General features: G+C 32.4%; 1 protein-coding gene across 1 annotated transcript; it reads left to right on the top strand.

The window, feature by feature from the left end:
• Positions 1 to 4,037: 4,037 nt before the first annotated feature.
• LOC113780643 (receptor-like serine/threonine-protein kinase SD1-8) lies at positions 4,038 to 7,782 on the top strand. Its single transcript, XM_027326424.1, has 7 exons — positions 4,038 to 5,196; positions 5,813 to 5,926; positions 6,033 to 6,256; positions 6,335 to 6,545; positions 6,655 to 6,892; positions 7,004 to 7,154; positions 7,337 to 7,782. Exons 1-7 carry the CDS (start codon positions 4,038 to 4,040, stop codon positions 7,649 to 7,651), a joined length of 2,412 nt encoding a protein of 803 aa, XP_027182225.1. The 3' UTR covers positions 7,652 to 7,782.
• The last annotated feature ends 10,935 nt before the right edge of the window (positions 7,783 to 18,717 follow it).

Genomic DNA, 18,717 nt, shown 5'->3' with positions numbered 1-18,717 from the left:
TTTCATTTTTTGTTCCTATACTTCTTTGTGTTTGGTATATTAGCCCCGAAACTTTGGACCACATACTTTTGTACTGTCAAATTGCTCCATAAAGTTTCTTTTGTGTTAATTGCCTGTCTTGAATTGATTGCTGAGTCATTGCAAATTATGCCAAGTTATTATAGAGTTGGTGATTGGTTCGTGAAATGACAATTCAACATTAAGAGATTAAACAAAATGATCGCAATAGTTTAGATAATTTCAATATCAAGAGATTGACGTGAGTTTTTGAGCAATAATGTAGGCTGATCGTGAGAATCTTTTGCTATTTTATTCTAATACATTGTGTGAATGTAACTTATTATTTGGGAGAAATCACAAGTACGTTTGTGATTAAGTTCGATAATTCAATCTAAGAAAATAGAACGTAAAATCATGGTGTTGTAAGGTATTGTTTTGTACTTTTCTTGCATAAAGCTTTAGATTGTATGCTTGTCCAATGCTTTAAAGACGAGACATACTTGACTTTGTCTATATATTTGGTAAGACGTGAAATACGATATGACAAATGTGAATTGTTCAAGTATGCAAATTTTTGCTAATACTAACTCCTTTATCTTGTAAGCATATTTTTATGAATGAATGATATGATCAGTTATAAAAGAATACTTTGTAATTAGATCACTTAAGTTATGGTGCATTGGTGATTGGACATTACAGAAGGGTATTTGTTTGGCCACGTGGTCTTCGAACGAGTATGGTCAAAGTTTTCCATGTGATTTAGCATGCATTTGATAATATTGAACTCTGAAAACTTAAAATCTGAAATTTGAATTTACTAATTTATTGAATTGTAAAATATTAAATTTAATACATTTGAATATATTTCACATTAAGTAATAAATAAATATGTCATCACATATTTTTGAGGAGCAAATTTGTCTAGAAAATTCGGTGTCACTTAATTAATTTAGATGTTTAATTTTTTATCATCAAACACGTCTAGACATGTGTTTTTTTTTTTTTATAATAGATCTGAATATGTTAAGATCTAAATTTATTAAATTTAAAGTGTTGAATTGGGTTATCAAATAAGACGTTAAATGTAAATTCATATAGCTTTCTTGAATATATGTCATCACATATTTTTGAGGAGCAAATTTGTCTAGAAAATTCAATACCACTTAATTAATTTAGATGTTTACTTTTTTATTTTTTTGATAATGGATCTGAACATGTTAAGATCTAAATTTATTAAATTTAAAGTGCTGAATTGAGTTATCAAATAAGGCGTTAAGTGTAAATTCATATAGCTTTCTTGAAAATATGGGTTTTATTTGTGCGCATGCATCAAGTCAATGCATCGTATATGTAATTACATACCAGATTTTGAAGGAATTACCACAATGATACAAATTGGACCAAAACCAATATGCAATATTGAAAGAAGTACCATAATGACACCAATTGGACCAAAATCAATTCACATTTACCACAAAAAGCCATCAAATTCATGGTAAAGATCCATATGCCAGTAATTCTCTAACCTAATCTATTGACGCCCTTTTCTCTAAGTTACGAGTTTATCCAACTCAAATTCAAATTGGAATAACTCATTTTTAACAAGTCGTCAATTTAAGTTACCTAAGTCAACTTATAGAACCTCAGGGCATGGGGAGTGGATTGGGTGATACAGGAGAGAAAATATAAGTAAGATGTTTCAGATTCGAGATCCCTAACTTGAAATTATTTTTTTTTAGAGGACCTCCTCTCTCCTCCTTAACTAGATCGATTTTTTTTTTTTTTTTAAACAGAGGTCAAAGTTACCATTAACCCTTTAACCAAATTCAAATTTTGAACGTAGATAGAAGGAATGATTGTTTAAGCAACATAAAAATAAGGGAAAATGACTTGTTTCATTTCTCATATTTCGCAAAATATTTTTTTCATCTCTCACTTTTAAAACGAAACAATTTCGTCCCTAACATTTAAAAATTGAATCTATTCCATTCCTAAACCCAACTTTCAATATGAATCAAATCATCCAATAAATCCAATAATAAATTTTGAGGATAGAATTGATAGATCACTCGGTCAATTCCATCACATTCACATGACATTTATTGAACCAAAAAAGGAAAAAAAATTAAAAATTATAACATAAAAATCTTGGAATAGTATGATTTCTTTTTTGGGTATATCTTTTCATGCATCGTTAGTATATGTGCTTGTGAGTTTAGATGTATACCATACATACAAAGTTTGATGTTCAAATTTAAATTGAAATGATGTGGCAAGTATTCAGACCGGTCTGTGTATACAATGATAATGTAGAAAAGATTAATCCATCTTTTTATGTTTTTTTTTTAATTTTTGGATTCATTAAATATCACGTGAATATCAAGTTGAGTAAACTAAATGATCTACTAATTATATCCCCAAAATTTATAATCTGGTTGATAGGTGATTTGATTCAGATTGTAAGTTGAGTTCAGGGATGCAATAGCTTTTTTAAATGTCAAGGACGAATTTGTTTTATTTTAAAAGTGAGGGGTGAAAAAATATTTTTGTAAAATATGAGGGATGAAATTGGTCATTTTCTCTAAAAAGAAACAGAATGGTTAGATTCTGAATTGAAAGTAAATTCCTACTTGAAGAAAAATTGCACATAACATGTTCAACTTCTAAAGAAATAGCCAAAACTAGTGCATTTTATCAAATTCTTCTTAATCTTCATCGATATTTAAAAACAATAATATATCGGCATAATTTCTTCCCCAGGCAAGTTAAAAGCAACAACATGATTACGGACATAAAATGATCCTTAAACTGAATTTCCTCAAAACGATTATTCTCAGCTTCAATGTCTTAAAAAATAAAAAAAGACTACGCAAGCAAGAACTTAAACAAATTATAAGGGCGCCAGAATTATATTGCTTAAATATGTTTTGTTTTCTTGCTAAACTAGCGCTTAAGTTGCGATACAGTTATTGCAGTTAATATTCATTTTCTATTCATATTACATAACTAACCAATATGCATGAAAATTGTACCTGTTTTCTCCATTTCTATAGTTATATCTTATATGACATAGAGTAAACATTTCCAAAAAAGAACTTTAATTTCCAGATTTACATACATAGATCAACCTAAAAAGTCAACTAGATTCTAGAGTCAATGAAATAATTCAATTATACGTTCATGTTACCTAAAAAATAAAGAAAAATTGGTTCATCCTAAAATAAAATAAGAGAATAAACAGCCTTAATTGTGGGAAAAATCACTACTAAATACTACCAGTGTTTTCCCTCTACGATATTAACAGTGTTTTCCCAGAGTATGAATCTTTCTTCAACCAATTATTTCTAAAAATCATTGTTAAAGTGCTTTTAAGTTCAAAATTTAAAATGAAATTGTTCCATTAAAGTCTTACATATTTCAATTCATTGAAAGAATTAAACAATATATTATATACTAGTAGTCTACTAATCCTCTTTCAAAAGGAAAGACAGTTTAAAGAAAAAAAAAGGGAAGTTAACATAATCCCAAATTAAGAAGAATAAAACTGCAATGATACCTTGTCCAAGGACTATGATGGACTTCAAATCACAGGTTGACTACAAAATTTGGCTTACTTTTGATTCGTTTATGACCCGTAACATATGACTTTCTTGATTTTGTTTCTACCAATTGGCTTTCAAAAATTATCTTCTATTGTTCTCAAGTTCTAGACTACTTTTTCTTTTTTTTTTTTGGGGGTAAATCCTACTTTGATCATTTCATTGGATTACACTAGTAGGTGTGCACTATCCGCAGCCAGCAAATTCAACAAGTTCGGAGTTTTTTTTTGTTTTTTGGGTTGAAAACTAAAGTGCTCTTTTTTGTTTTGTCATGTTCAGACCAATGTTTCAAACATCGTATTGATTCATAACAGATGAACTACCATTATCCTATTCCTTGGCTTTAACAGAGATAAAGACTAGAGTATGAATCTATCTACACTAATTAATCATCTCTTTCATGAAGTCCTTGGTCCAAGTGGCCTCAAAACTTGAGCTATGATCACAAGGATTGCTAGTGTTATCTTCTTTGGCTTCCTTGTGTGGTTGTCTGATGCAGAAGACACCATCAGGCCGACAAAAGTGATGGGAGAGAATGAAACTCTAGTCTCCGCTGGTGGTGTATTCGAGTTAGGCTTCTTCGAGGATGCAACTTCAGGTAACAGATTTATGGGTACTTGGTTGAAGAATGATGTAAACAAGAAGGCACTTTGGGTGGCAAATCGTGATAATCCCATGTTGTCGGATCCTTCTGCAACTCTGCAAATAAGGGATGATGGGAATCTCATTCTCCTTGACAGAAGACAATCACCGATAATTGTGAATTCAGGAATGATTGCAAGAAGTGATAATACAAGTGCAACACTTCTTGATTCTGGTAACTTATTCCTCCGACAAGGTGATCAGGTAGTATGGCAGAGTTTTGATTATCCAACAGATACTTTTCTTCCCGGAATGAAGATAGGAGAGTTTGGCTTGACTGCAGAAGTACCAAGAAATCAGTCGTTAGTTTCATGGGTAAATCCTGAGAATCCTCTCCGGGGAGCATTCACGCTTGGTGTTCAGTCTGTTGATCACAAGGCTGCAACAAAATTGGGTGTCTGGAGAGGATACAATGATCACATGGATATCAGCTCATGGGATGGAAACAACTTTGTATTCATTTTCAAGAACTCGACCAATAGTTTTAACTTTGTTTACGTTTACGTATCTAATGAAAATGAGTCATACTTCACTTTCACCACAATTGGTAAATATGACATGTCATGGTTGGTAATTTCCTCAATTGGGCATATTGATGAGTACACAATGTTTAATGGGAGTATTTCTACAGTGAGCCATTCCTTATGTGATAAATCAATTATAGGCAATTCCAATGTGTGCATGGACTCAGAAACTTCAAGGTGCACAGATGGCGATGCATTTATGCCGATGAATGGTACATTGCCAGCTTCAATGACTGTAGATTTATCAGTTGTCTCTACTGAATGTGAATTTTTGTGCAAGAGGAACTGTTCTTGCATTGGATTTGCCACATTTCAGGATGATCTAGCTTGGTGCCAACTTTACTATGGGAGCAAAAATGACATCTTGAACCTTACGCTGAAAGAGGGGAATGGTACTGTTTATGTCCGTGGCTTTGCCACCTATCCTACAGGTACGTTCGATACCAATTTATGTAGAAAGATTGTCGATCAAGATCAACATTTAATTTGATGGTGCTGTGTTTCTGTGTATATGAACATGGTATTTCTTGGAGTTATTATTTTTGTTGAAATGCTAGTTTGCCCAAAGATTATAATAAGTCAGTATCAACGCCATTATTCAATTGTATATCTCATCCTTACCCCACAGAAAACAAAACTAAAAGAATATTGCAAAGGTTGAAAATATTCCTCTTAGCTTGGCAGCTAGTGCAGCATGTAAATTTCAAGGAAGTTAACCCATCATTTTCACACTTTCAGCATATATTGTTAAAATTCTCGTGCAGCTAGAGTAGTAGTTAAGTAAAAGTCAAATGACCAACCACTGCTGTTAATTGTGCAGTAGCTTCATCTCTAATTCTTAATGCTAAGTGGACATTTCTCAATTTACTGCCATTGAATTATCCCAGTACTTTCACACCTAGCTAGTCCACTTGATAATTATAGCAGAGGTTCATTTTAGTAACCGTGCACGACCTAATCATCGCCTAATCTTGTATGTATCAGTGTAAACATTTCTTTTACTACTAGGCAAAGTCCATTGGTTTAAATGCATTTCTTTCTTTATAGGTGCTGTAAAGAAGAGTCTGCTGTTAGTTCTCTTAAGTGCAGTATGTCCCCTGATTGTAACAATGCTGGTGGCTTTGTGGTGCTATAGAAGAGGGCAAATTAGCAGTCGTAGAGGTCCTCTCTGCTCTATTTCTATTTTGCGCAAGCGTATTATTTGTTACATCTAACACAGAATATCTTACTAAAATCCTAATCAGTTAGTATTGTTTTTGTAAACCAGTTAGCAAGCTAAAACAGCAAGAAGATGTGAGGCTTGATTCATTACTTAAGCCGTATAACCGCCATGTTGCAAACGTCAAAGCAAAAACTGCAGATCACATTGAGATGGGAAGTGTCAATGATCAGGAGTTGCCACTTTTTAACTTGCAGGCCATAGAAACTGCAACTGATCAGTTCGCCACGCAAAATAAGCTTGGTGAAGGTGGCTTTGGACCAGTTTATAAGGTTGATGAAGCATATTAGGTTAGTTTCAGTGGATATGGAGCATAAGTTAGATGCTAAAAGCAATTCCATATATTTCAGGGAAAATTGCCCCAAGGTCAAGAAATTGCAGTAAAAAGACTTTCCCAGAGATCAGGACAAGGAGTGAAGGAGTTCATGAATGAGGTCACCCTGATATCTAAACTCCAGCACAGAAATCTAGTGAGGCTTTTGGGATGTTGCATACAAGGAGACGAGTATATATTAATCTACGAATACATGCCCAACAGAAGCTTGGACTCGTTTATATTTGGTTAGTACTTGACATCTTGCGGTGATCTTAAATTTTGATAAGGTGAAAAATTCATAAGGTCAGATTTTTATCTAAAGTATCTATTATTACACTTATGATCTACCTGCAGATTCTACCAAACGAACACTGTTAGATTGGACCAAACGTGTATCCATTATTGAAGGAACTGCTCAAGGGCTTCTTTATCTCCATAGGTATTCAAGGCTGAGGATTATTCGTCGCGATCTAAAAGCAAGCAACATATTGTTAGACAATGATATGAACCCCAAAATATCTGATTTTGGAATGGCCAGAATATTTGGAGAAAGTGAAACCAGATCAAAGACAACAAAAATTGCTGGAACATAGTAAGTAAGATTCTCAAATTATCTTCATTTGCAATCAATTCTTCTTCTTATGCTAGTGCCCAGCCGCATTTCAAGTTTTAACAGAATCTGATGTTCATTTTTCATGTCCAGTGGCTACATGGCTCCTGAATATGCCATGGATGGTCTCTTTTCCGAAAAACCAGATGTATTTAGCTTTGGAATCATTGTGCTCGAGATTATTAGTGGACATAGAAATATGGCCTTCTTCGAGTCTGATAGCTCTCTGAACCTACTTGGCCACGTAAGGAATATTAAAACTTCTTTTCTAGATTTATTTTTCTGCCTTTCCTGGTTCAGGGCAAAACCTATGGCATGCGTTTTGCCATTTCCAAATCCAACTATTTGAAGCCTCAAAATGTCACTTGTATAGTTTGGTTTAGTCTTCAAGCTGTTTGAACTGATAGTATCAGTCTTGAATTTCAGGCGTGGAATTTGTGGAAGGAGGAAAAACCGCTGGAACTTCTGGACTCTACAGTAGCTAATTCTTCATGTTCAGCAAGTGAAGTTGTTCGATGCCTTCAATTAGGTCTCTTGTGTGTTCAAGAGAGAGCTGCAGATCGTCCTTGCATGTCAGATGTCATATCCATGCTTAGAAATGATACCATTGTTCTTCCTCTACCCAAAGAACCTGCATTTCTGGCACAATTCACCAGTGGTACTGACAGTCATTCATCACGAAACCAGAATAGAGATCATTCCAGAAATGAAATAACCGTTTCAGAAGTTCATGGAAGATAGAATTTCGAGATGTTCAGTTAGAAAACGTTAGTAATCTGTACATGTTTCATACTTGGTAGCAAAATCCTGTACATGTTCACATCTGTACTTTTTTGCAAAGATGGGAAGTTTGCCCTACAAGAAAGGGGAAGATGATCACAGCAGTTCATATTTCAACTTGACTTTTGTTTTCTCTTTGCGCATCTTGAAAATGCAATTTGCAGTTTAAAGAAACAAAAAAATATGCAACCTGTTGATTGCATTTAGAGAGGAAAAAAAAAAAAAAACTCTGAGCAGCAACTCCATTGGGAAAAGCTGAAAGTTGTCTTGTGTCAGATAAAAACTTACTAGCTCTTCATATTTAAGTCAAATGGAACAAATACTGGTGATTAAGTGCTCAAGAAACATTCTGAGAAGTTGGACTTGAAATGTGAACTTTAATTGCTAATTACAATTTACGACTGCAACTTGTTAGTGTTACAACAATTTAACAAAAATTGGGCTCTTTAAACTATCCTTCATAGAAAACCATATTAATTGCTGTAGCTGATATGCTAAAACTTATTAAATAAGTCATCTGCTTCTGTTGTTTTATGAAGTTGAGGTAACCTGTTTGAACATGTACATCGACCCTGGAATCGACTTGATCTTAATTTTACAAGTTCAGTGCTCTTTCTTAGAGTTGTTATTGTCCTCATGTACGTTTGAGTAGTATACTCAAGTTAAATTGCTAGTGAAGGATAATTTAGTTGTGGTTCTGCTATCCTTGAGATTTTAGAAGGTGTAATAGGATGCTGCACAACAAGCCTTCTTTTATTTTTATTTTTATTTTTGGATGTTGTCCAAACCATGCAAATAGGAGGTGGAGTCATCAGGTTGGATGTCGTAAACTGAACCAGGATTAGAAGCTCTTGATGGATTTACTTGGCCAGCATCAATGACAAACAAGTCAGCAGGAAGCATATTTCTTTCAAGTATGAGTCTATGTTATGGTTCAAGATATCGGCAGTTGACATTATTTCAGATTCAATAGCCGCCAGAGACAAACTGTGGTGTAAAGTTTATAGTAAAGCTGCAATACCAGTATATCAGTTAAGTAAGGGCGTGAGATTGAGGTTCCAAAGATTGTGGAAAGAGATGATATTGGTGCATAAGTCCATGCAGCAAAGATGTTAGCACCAGAGCATATAAGGTAGAAGAATGAAGCAACATCAGGCACATATTTACTCCTAAAACTGTTTCCAATGGAACTTATCTAAGCTTGATTGCTTGTCAGGCAGCAAAACTCACTTCGGCTGCCGGAAGGACATGATCTTCTGCATAATTTGTCTATCCATCAGCCTCCACGTTCATGAGAATCATGGCAGAAACAACAATACACTTCACCTTCTTCCTTTTTCATCTCCTACAAAATCCTTATCACTTTTGCAGAATTCTACTTTCCCTCTGTTGTCAATGCCTTCCAGTGACCCTGTAGCAGCACTTGCAGCCTTTTAGCAACCATTTATGCCTGGACGATCCAAATGCTATAGTGTCCTTACAAAGACGAGTAGCATCATCTTCACCAAAAGAAAGACTCAAAGCATCAATTCCCCTCGTCAATGGCAGCATCAATAGCAGCTAGAAAAGCACCATCTGGAGAGTGATTCCAAAATCATCACAGACTTGATACAATACAAGGTTGAACAAACAGATGTACCATTTGCTTGTTAAATACATATTGGCATCTTTCACTAAATTTCCAGCAACTCTGCTTGAAGATTAAGTACCATGACAAGCTACCTGGACAGGCAGCCCTGGTTCGTAAAAATGCCTTAAACCAATGAAATTGTTATCACATTCTAATCCATCCAAGTCACATTTACCCTTCCAATTAGCCAGTGGAGGCTGCATTCCTTGATCACCAAAAGATGGATGACCTGGCTTAATTCCACCATCTAAAACCCCTATTATAACACCTTCTCTGAGTCATGCTCCTGGCCAAAATCTAGAATTCTGATTTAGCCTATTAATTTTGGACTTCGGTTTGTATGCAGAGACAAGATCTTTTGAGGCCTGGCATGCATATAAGAACATTCATTTTTCTCCATTTCTTTTACTTCTTGAGGTGTTAATCTGGCTGCAAAGCCAGTAATAACGTTTCACTTAACATTTGCTAAATTGTTCAAGATCTTTGGTTACTGTACTCATGATTAACAGTACACTTGTAGTTTCACTCAATCCCCTTGATATTCAAACAGTTTGTGAACCCAGACTTCAATGTGGGTGCACAAAGATGCTCCAAATTATTTTTAGTCGCCCTTATATTCCTCTTCCTTTTAACTTTCTTTCTGTTTTCTTCTACATTTCCTTTTTCATTTTTTCTTAAATGATCACTATCTTAACTTCCTCACGGAAGCTCCTCCAGCCAAGCTTGCTGTTTAGTATGCTAATTGCTAATGGAAAAGGAAGAATACAATGAAACAGAAGGGAGAAAGAAAAATAAGAGGGAAACTAATCAAAAGAAAAATGATTAACTGCGCGACAATGAGTAAGCAAGATAAGCTGAGAAATGATCCTACTCCTTATTCTGTTATCTTTTTTCTCTACCTCCATGCAACCTGATTGTAGACATGACGTTCAAGAGATACATTAGGTTTCTTGTATCATTATATATTGCTATCACTTTTCTTACATTAGCATACATCATCATCACCACGTAGTTTTGCATTATATGCTTTACAAGTCGCCCTATTAGACTGACCATACCCAAGTATTTGCCTTTGATAAATCTCATGTCCTTATTTCGAAATTTGATGAGGAAAATATATCGTAGAATTTGGTATTGTGTTCTTAGAGCACTAAAATTGGAGTGAAGTGCGCCATGTAAAAAGTTTTTGGGCGCAAGTATTACGCCCTCAAAGTACAAACTGTTAATGTAATATTCCCATGAAGCTAAAATTTGTATGAATTAAATTTTTATACAATGACGATAAAGCGATTTTTTTATATTAGCAACTTTAGATGTATGTTACATGTGTATGATTTGAACTTCAAATTTTTTGAATTCATGTCATGTGCCATAATCTAAATATGCTAGTATAAAAAAAATTATATATTGATAGTGTATAAAAATGTTATCCAATTTTTATATGTAGAAAAACTATCGAGAGCTTGAATCAAATTCATATGTATTGTCCAAAGAGAAATGAACTAACTCCAGTTTGCACTCCCAAACTTATATCACTTTTTTCACTTTGCACCCTAAACTTTAATTTTGAACACTTTGTACACTAAACTCTTAATATTGGATAATATGCCACCTAAACTCTCTATTTTGTTTCATTTAAGTCTAATCAATGATAACATTAGTAAAACTAATGGCATAAAGAACCATACAAATCAATGACAATGTATTAAAAATGATTAAAGGAGCCAAGGGATCACAATTAGAAGAAAATGATACATTATCATTAATTTGCATTGTCCTTTGTTTTGTTAACTTTGCTAACAATATTAATAATTTGGACCATACAAATCAATGACAATGTGCTGAAAATGGTCAAAATAAGTTAAAGGATCACAGTTAGAATAAAACTATACATTGTTATTAATTTACACCGCACTTTATTTTGTTAATTTTGCTAATTTTGTCATTTGTTGGATTTAAATGGAACAAACTTGATAGTTTAAGATACAAATTGTCTAAAATTGAGAATTTAGGGTGTAAAATATTTGAAATTGAAGTTTAGGGTGCAAAATGGGAAAATGATACAAGTTTGAGGGTGTAAAATGGAGTTAGTCCAAGAGAAATGGCTACCTGAGTTGTCAATTTTCTTGGGTTTACACCTTTTAAAGATCAAATTCCACACTGACCAGATCAAAATACTAATTGGGACTAACTCCACTTTACCCTTTTAAATTTCTATCACTTTCTCACATTTCATCCTAAATTTTAATTTTGAACATTTTGCACCCTAAACTCTTAATTTGGATACTTTGCACCCTAAACTCTCAATTTTGTCATATTTGGATATTTTGCACCCTAAACCCTAAACTTTCTCACATTAAGTCTAATCAATGACAAATTTAGTAAAATTAATGGCATAAAGGACACTACAAATTAATTACAAGATGTTGATAATGGTCAAAAGGAGCATATGCATCATAGTTTAAACAAAATGATACATTATCATTAATTTGCATCATCATTTTCTCATCAATTTTGCTAATAATATTGGTGATTGAAACCATAAAAATCAATGACAATGTATTGAAAGTGGTTAAAAAGAGCCAAGGAATTGTAACTAGAACAAAACTATACATTGTCATTAATTTACGCAATCCTTTATCTCATTAATTTCGCTAACTTTGTTATTTATTGGACTTAAATAGGACAAATTTGAGAGTTTAGGTGCAAATGTCCAGAATTAAGAGCTTAGCATTCAAAGTATCTAAAATTAAAGTTTAGGACGTAAAGTGAAAAGGTGGTATAAGTTCAAGGATTCAAAATGGAGGTAACTTACATTGAACCTTGTCCTCTGTGTATTACACAATCCTGTATTTTTCTTTTATTTTTTTACCAATCATGTATAGATTTGATTGCACACACTTTCTTAATCTTCAAGAATCTATCAACTCTTTCCTTCTATCACTTTTGAAGTAAGCAACAAAAAGAAATTTTTTTTTTGCTAGTTTTGTAGGCTTCCTGCGAGTATCAATTGCTAATCAACCTAGAAGTTTGTTATGTATTTTGATTGCTTTAACTTTTTAGAAGAATGCATAAGGAAACGTGATTTAACATTATATCTCAGTGGTAAAGTTTGGACAGATAATACGAGTTAAGAGTTTGCACATGTTAAGTAAGAATACATATACGTATGAAATACCTATAGTTTATCAACTTACCTTATTTTTCAAAGAGTAAATTAAGATGCCTATCCTACAAATATATATATATATATATATATATCTTTTTCAGTTATTTACTGCATAAAGTTACTTCTTTTTGTACCCGGATTTAAATACAACTTGAACTAAATATATTCAAAGTCATTTTTTAGATGGTAAATTTTATATACACTATCATTGTATATACTATCACAGTTGGATGGATGATACATGAGTAAATTTTGAATTTCAAATTCAAAATTTGTACATGTATCATATATCTAATGGTGACAGTACATATACTGAAAGTGTATATAAGATTAATTCAGGAAAAGTTACGTTAAAGAAGATAGCAGATAGCATCTAGCTGTATATGCAGTACATTAGTTTCTTCTTCTTTTTTTTTTTTTCTCAAACTACATTGCCATTAAAATAAAGGTAGCAGTGACATGCACGAAGCAGAATTATTGTAGGAATATAACTATTTTGGGTTTTGAAAAACAGTGATATCACATGACTGTGGAAGAGTGAATACCATATTAGGAATCCATTTTCGTCTGAGTGAAAGTAAAATCACTCGATGATGCTATGTACGTAGCAGGTGATATTGCAGAAGGTTTCGAGTTTAAATCAAGTTTTGAAGAAATCAAAGGAATATATTTCAAGCTCCATCTTTCTAAAAACTGAAAAGTAAATGGAAAAGTGAGAATCTTATCATTGTGATGATTTCTTCATGTAAAAATTATCACTTCACGTGCATGCAACTCATGCATAAAAGGTGCAGTATAAAACAAGGGAGAGAGAGTAAAAAAAAAAATTGCTTAATGGCATGACACAAAAACTTAGAAAATATTTTAGGTCACAAAATTGCCCCCTCTATGCATTCACGGGTAACTCTCTACTTTGTTTGTTCAATTAGCTCAATTTTTCCTAGTCTTACATCAAATCCTTAATTGTTGTACCACTTAATAATGGAAGAAATTCTTAATACTGTGTGAGCATGAATAGCTTAGTAGTTCTTGAGTAAAGTATCAGCCTTTGTCGTTTGTAATTTTCTTTTACTTTTGGGTTTGTTCATTATTCTTTAAGTGAAGTACGTACTGCTACAACTTTAGATAATGTTGGAGGTTTTTTAATTTCCCATGAAGTTTTAAAGACTTTGTTAATGCAAATGATCATTAACTATCTCTTAAGGGTAGTTTTGTTATTTATATTGCTAGAGAATTTAGGCTATATGTGTTTATGAAATTTTAAATAACAAAGAGTAAGGGTAAAGTGCCTGGATGTTCTTTAGCGTGCCAAAATCACTGGCTTGAAAGAATAGAAATATCCAAGCCTAATTTAGTAAGAGTGATTTATTTTGTTATACAATACATTACTGGCAAAGGAAATTTTTTTCTCATATAATAGGTAAGTAGAACGTCATAGACAATTATTTTTTTGTGTAGTAGATAAATACACAAAAATGACAATCACAATATTGAAACAACCTTATGATAATTTTTTTTTTTTTTTGTATAGTACTTGCAAAATGAATCAAATGAAGCTTTTATGCTCATAGTTATGTACCAATATTTTTAATATTCTTTTTTTTTTCAAATGCTTGGTTTTCATTTTAATATGACATCATTTTTTAAAGGGGGTGATAGTTGGAAAATCAAGAACTTAGGGGCCAATGTAGAGGAAAAAAAGAAAATTGTCAAATTTTCAAGGTTTCAATTAGATTTTTTATGATATTTTCAACCGTGGAACATATATTAACTCATGTTTCCTTTTCCAAAGATTTCTTCAAAGTTGCCCACCCTCACTTCGATGCGGCTACTACAGTTATATAATGATTCTTGTTGATACTTCTATATTTGTTGATAGCGTGCTATTTGGTTTCATTTAATCAAATGAAGAGACATAAATAGCCCTACAAATCATAATTATAATCACCCCATTGTCTCTTATACTACAATTTTAGGAAAAAATGTAGTAGTACATTTTTCTTTCTTTTCACATAGAATAACCAAAAGGAGTGCTATTATTAGATGTATGTGTATATCTAGATAAAATCATAAGTTCATAGATATTATCATGTTGTTTTTCTTTTGATGATATCCTTGGGTATTAGTACTTCCACGCTTCCTCTAGGTTTTTGTTATAAAAATGGTCGATATTCTAATAGGGGGTAAGAATTTGGCCAGACTAGATAGGGAGGTCATTTTGCATTTGAAGCTAACATATTTGGTTTTTCAGGGATATCTTGTTAAACTAACTATGTACATGTGAATGTACTACCCAGCGAAAATTTGAATATACTTACCTTTAACTATTGTTGTCAAGCACAAGTTAATCTCTTCTTGTGTCTTTCACTCCTTCTTGTTTATTCTAACAAAACAAAATATGTAGAAGAAGGGAAAAGTAGAAGGAGAATTTAGAGTAAGGATCTTCTAACTTATGCCTAACCCAAAAAAGTGTATAATTGATGGAATACCACAGGCTATTTATAGGCTAGGCTAGGGACCCTTACTGGCAAATACAAAAATCCCTAGGGTTTCCTTCCATCAAGGAAATCTTCCCAAAATTCATAACTGAAATAATATTTTCTGACTAATTGATTGATTTGATTGATTAACTGATTGAATAAAACATCAATTAATAGTAGATATCAATTAATCATTGACAAATGGAAGATACTAATTAATTATTGATAAAATGTCAATCAATTAATCAGGATGTCAATCACCAATCATTATATAATGGGAGATGCTAATTAATTATTGACAAAATGTCAATCAATTAATTATGATATTAATCATTTTAGAATTAATCATGTGGGTCATAATTGTCTCAAAAGAGGCAAGTCTTACATATCTGGCTTCCAATGATATAACATCTGAGAGTCAGAAACCTTAATATTTATTTAACAGCAAATTAGAATGTTTATATGATTGACATCTTATATTAGGCCGTATGAAAAATTAAATCCTATACTAAGTGGCATATAATTTAAGCGACGGAAACAAATTAGAAGATTGTCCATCTCCTCGATTTTAAGGATTTTCATGTTCGTGTGTATCATTTAAAAATGTTGTGATTTTCAGTCACTTTTGTAAAAAGACTTATTACGTACCACGAGGAAATGCCTAAATTCCTATAGGACTTTAAAGGGGATTAATCAGTATGCATAACATACATAACATTGGTCGAGAAATGAGAGGTTAGACTATTTGTTCACTTTCTAAGCTAAGGAATTTGTTGATGGAATTTCACATAAATTATTTTCTTGTTAATGTTAAAACTAACAAATAATGGAGGCACCAACATTATTTTCTGGTGTACGAAAACACTGAAATTTTGTAAGACTTGAAATCAAGACCTCTAACTTATAAAATTTCAATTAGTTCTTTCACCATTCCACTAAGATTTCATTGGCAAATTTCACATAAATTTAGTATTATTGGCTTTTCATTTTCTTTTAAAGAAAATTAACTGACGATTTGTTATTTGTGAAATCTTATTGTAAAATATAAAAACTGACTACTGGCTCTCAAATTCTCAATGTTGCACAAACTCTAGGTACGTATTCGCCCCCATTCCATTTTAATCAAGAGTAATGTTTGTCACACAAAAGAAGAAGAAGAAGAAGAAATCAATGTTAATGTACTAAACTATCATCTTCCATCCTCTCCTTCTTTCTACAATTTCTTCAGCCAACAAACTCCTCCACGTCTCATCCTTCAACCTTGTCATGGGAGGAAGATTAGTTCCCTCTCTTGGTTTTTCTTTTCTCTATTTCTGCGATAATTATTTTCTTCTAAAATTCTCTTAATGAGATTTTATTCTCTTTGACAATTTTTCCAGTTAGAGTCTCTCCCCTCCTAAGATTTTCATGATGAGAGTTTCTTCTCTCCCTGTGAAAGTTTTTTCTTCCTTTTTTTTTCTTTGTTCATGTTAGATTTTGGATCTCTATGATCAATTGGGTGAAATCTAAACTTTTCTTTTTTTAGAGTTTGAACGGGTACTTAATAGGTCTGGCCATAAAAGACGTGCATAGATTATCCAAGGACTTGCAGAAACTTATTAATATCTATAAGAAATTTTGAATTTTTATCATTTTTATATTTTATTTAATGAAGGAAATCTTTCTATCTATTATATCTATAAAATTAAAAAATAAATCAAACTACTCAATATTCGAATTGATTTCGATTTGATAAGATCTAGTTTGAACTTGGTTTATCAATTAATCAAGCTAAGCGTAAACAACAATTTGTGTTCAGTAAACTTTTAAACTTAGTTTAACTTTGACTCGATCAGCATAAAATTTAAATTGACATATAAAACTTTTAAACTACTTGAAATTGACTCGAGTTCAACTCAATAAAAGCTCGTTTGAGTTTTGTTCAGCAAATAAACAAATCAAGTTGTATATTTTCAAATCAAATTCATATATCTTTTCATTAAAATAATCAAATAAATTTAAACACTAAAATATTTAGTTTGATTAGATTCGTTTACGTTCCATAAATCTTTTCCATGTTTTTAATAAGTATTTGCTGCCACTTTTAATTGAACGAATAAAATTCTCTAGTTTATCACAAAAAGGGTCATGTATTAAAGAATATTCAATTATTCATGCTTAGGAATGATCAAGAATTCGAAATACTATAATCTTCTCAAGTTAATTGAGTATTGTGCTCTTGTCTGTATTCCGATTAATTAAAAATAGCAAAAGAGTGATAAAACACTATCACATTGAAATTCAAATTCGTAAGCTATATCATCATACTTATTCTTTTCGTCTACAAAGTTCCTCAAATTGATTATGATGTGGGGCTGCACAATTCGAAAATTAAGAAGAATTATCATAGCTTATCCTATAATGCTTTATAGGTGCGGTATCTTGGCGTACATAAATTTTACACCATTTCAAATTGTTTCTTTGTCAACGCACACGATATATCTATATGCATTGCCTTTGCCTTTGTACACTTCAAAGCTATATATGTACCAACATTGGTAGATGTGTTCATTGCTAATTGTTCTACAATTGAAATTTTGTAGCCCTTGATCAAATTACAGCCTTGTCGTATTAGTTCAACATTGTGGGAGCATTAAACATAATTACAACAAATAGGGAAAAGTAAAGCAAAAAACCCTGGACAATGAAATTGAAAAAACTAACTGTAAAGCCGTGCCGTGGTGCTGTAGATAGGAATAGAAATAGAAATAGATGTAGTTCAAATATAGAATGAACATAGACAAATGAAAAGATCGAAAGATGGGATATTGTCACAAAAGAAACACCTGTTTAAGATTATGAGCCTGTCTCCCCTAAAATTACATCAGTCTTTTTTTTTTTGTATTAGAAAAAATTTTGGATGGATTCGACTCCAGTCACCATCACGGGTCAGGGCATACCTTCAGATGTTTTTACGAATTGTCCACCAATATAACCCTCATATCGACAACGAAAACATACGATCTTTTGTGAAGAAGTGGCCTATCTTTACTAACTGAGCACACCAGTCTAGTGGAATTTATTTTCTATCTTTCAATTTTACTCTATGTCCATGGTTGTGCTTATGGTCCTTGAAGAATTTACTTGACTATTGTATGGATATGCACCATATAATTTACACATTTTAGTGAGTGATCATCTCATTTTTAGGCATCAATTAACTGATGATATATTCTCCAAAACCAACGGTTAACATTGATGCGCAAAAGCACTTAAATTTGACTATAATATTAGGTTGATGAGTTAAAGTCTTTAGAGACTATGATTGCCCTGTACAACAACATACCAATTTTTTATACCAATTTTTTTTATAACTTTTCTTGCTATTAGTCCTTTTTGGTGATAGATATGCATCTTATTTGAGACTAGCCAAGATCTACCAAATTCACTTAATTAAGCAGCCGTAAAGCATCATTGGGAAGCGGCCAAAACAGAAGGGCTTTTGTACATTATTGTCTTCCACTAGTAAAAGAAATGGTTGCTTCATTCAAAAACTATACCACACTTACTGTTGAAGTTAACTTTGTTTTGGATGACAATTTCATAACTCGAAAATATGTCGCTAAAATCTTTCTTGTGCTGTTTGGTTTGACCATGTGCTTTTAATCTTTTGATGACACTCTCCCTAATTGGAGGACTTCTAGCGTTTTGTCTTCTGATAATAAAATTACCCCGTTTAGATTGCATTTTCTTGGATTTTTTGTAGAAA

This window comes from Coffea eugenioides, chromosome 8, assembly GCF_003713205.1.
Source record: "Coffea eugenioides isolate CCC68of chromosome 8, Ceug_1.0, whole genome shotgun sequence".
NCBI classification, from domain to species: domain Eukaryota; kingdom Viridiplantae; phylum Streptophyta; class Magnoliopsida; order Gentianales; family Rubiaceae; genus Coffea; species Coffea eugenioides.
This window is presented reverse-complemented; position numbering and strand designations above follow the sequence as displayed.

Excerpts from the sequence above, each read along its gene's own strand:
- LOC113780643 (XM_027326424.1), top strand. The coding sequence starts at position 4,038 with ATGATCACAAGGATTGCTAGTGTTATCTTCTTTGGCTTCCTTGTGTGG. Across the intron at positions 6,546-6,654 it reads CTTGGACTCGTTTATATTTG|ATTCTACCAAACGAACACTG; the intron begins GTTAGTACTTGA and ends ATCTACCTGCAG. Across the intron at positions 7,155-7,336 it reads CTCTGAACCTACTTGGCCAC|GCGTGGAATTTGTGGAAGGA; the intron begins GTAAGGAATATT and ends CTTGAATTTCAG.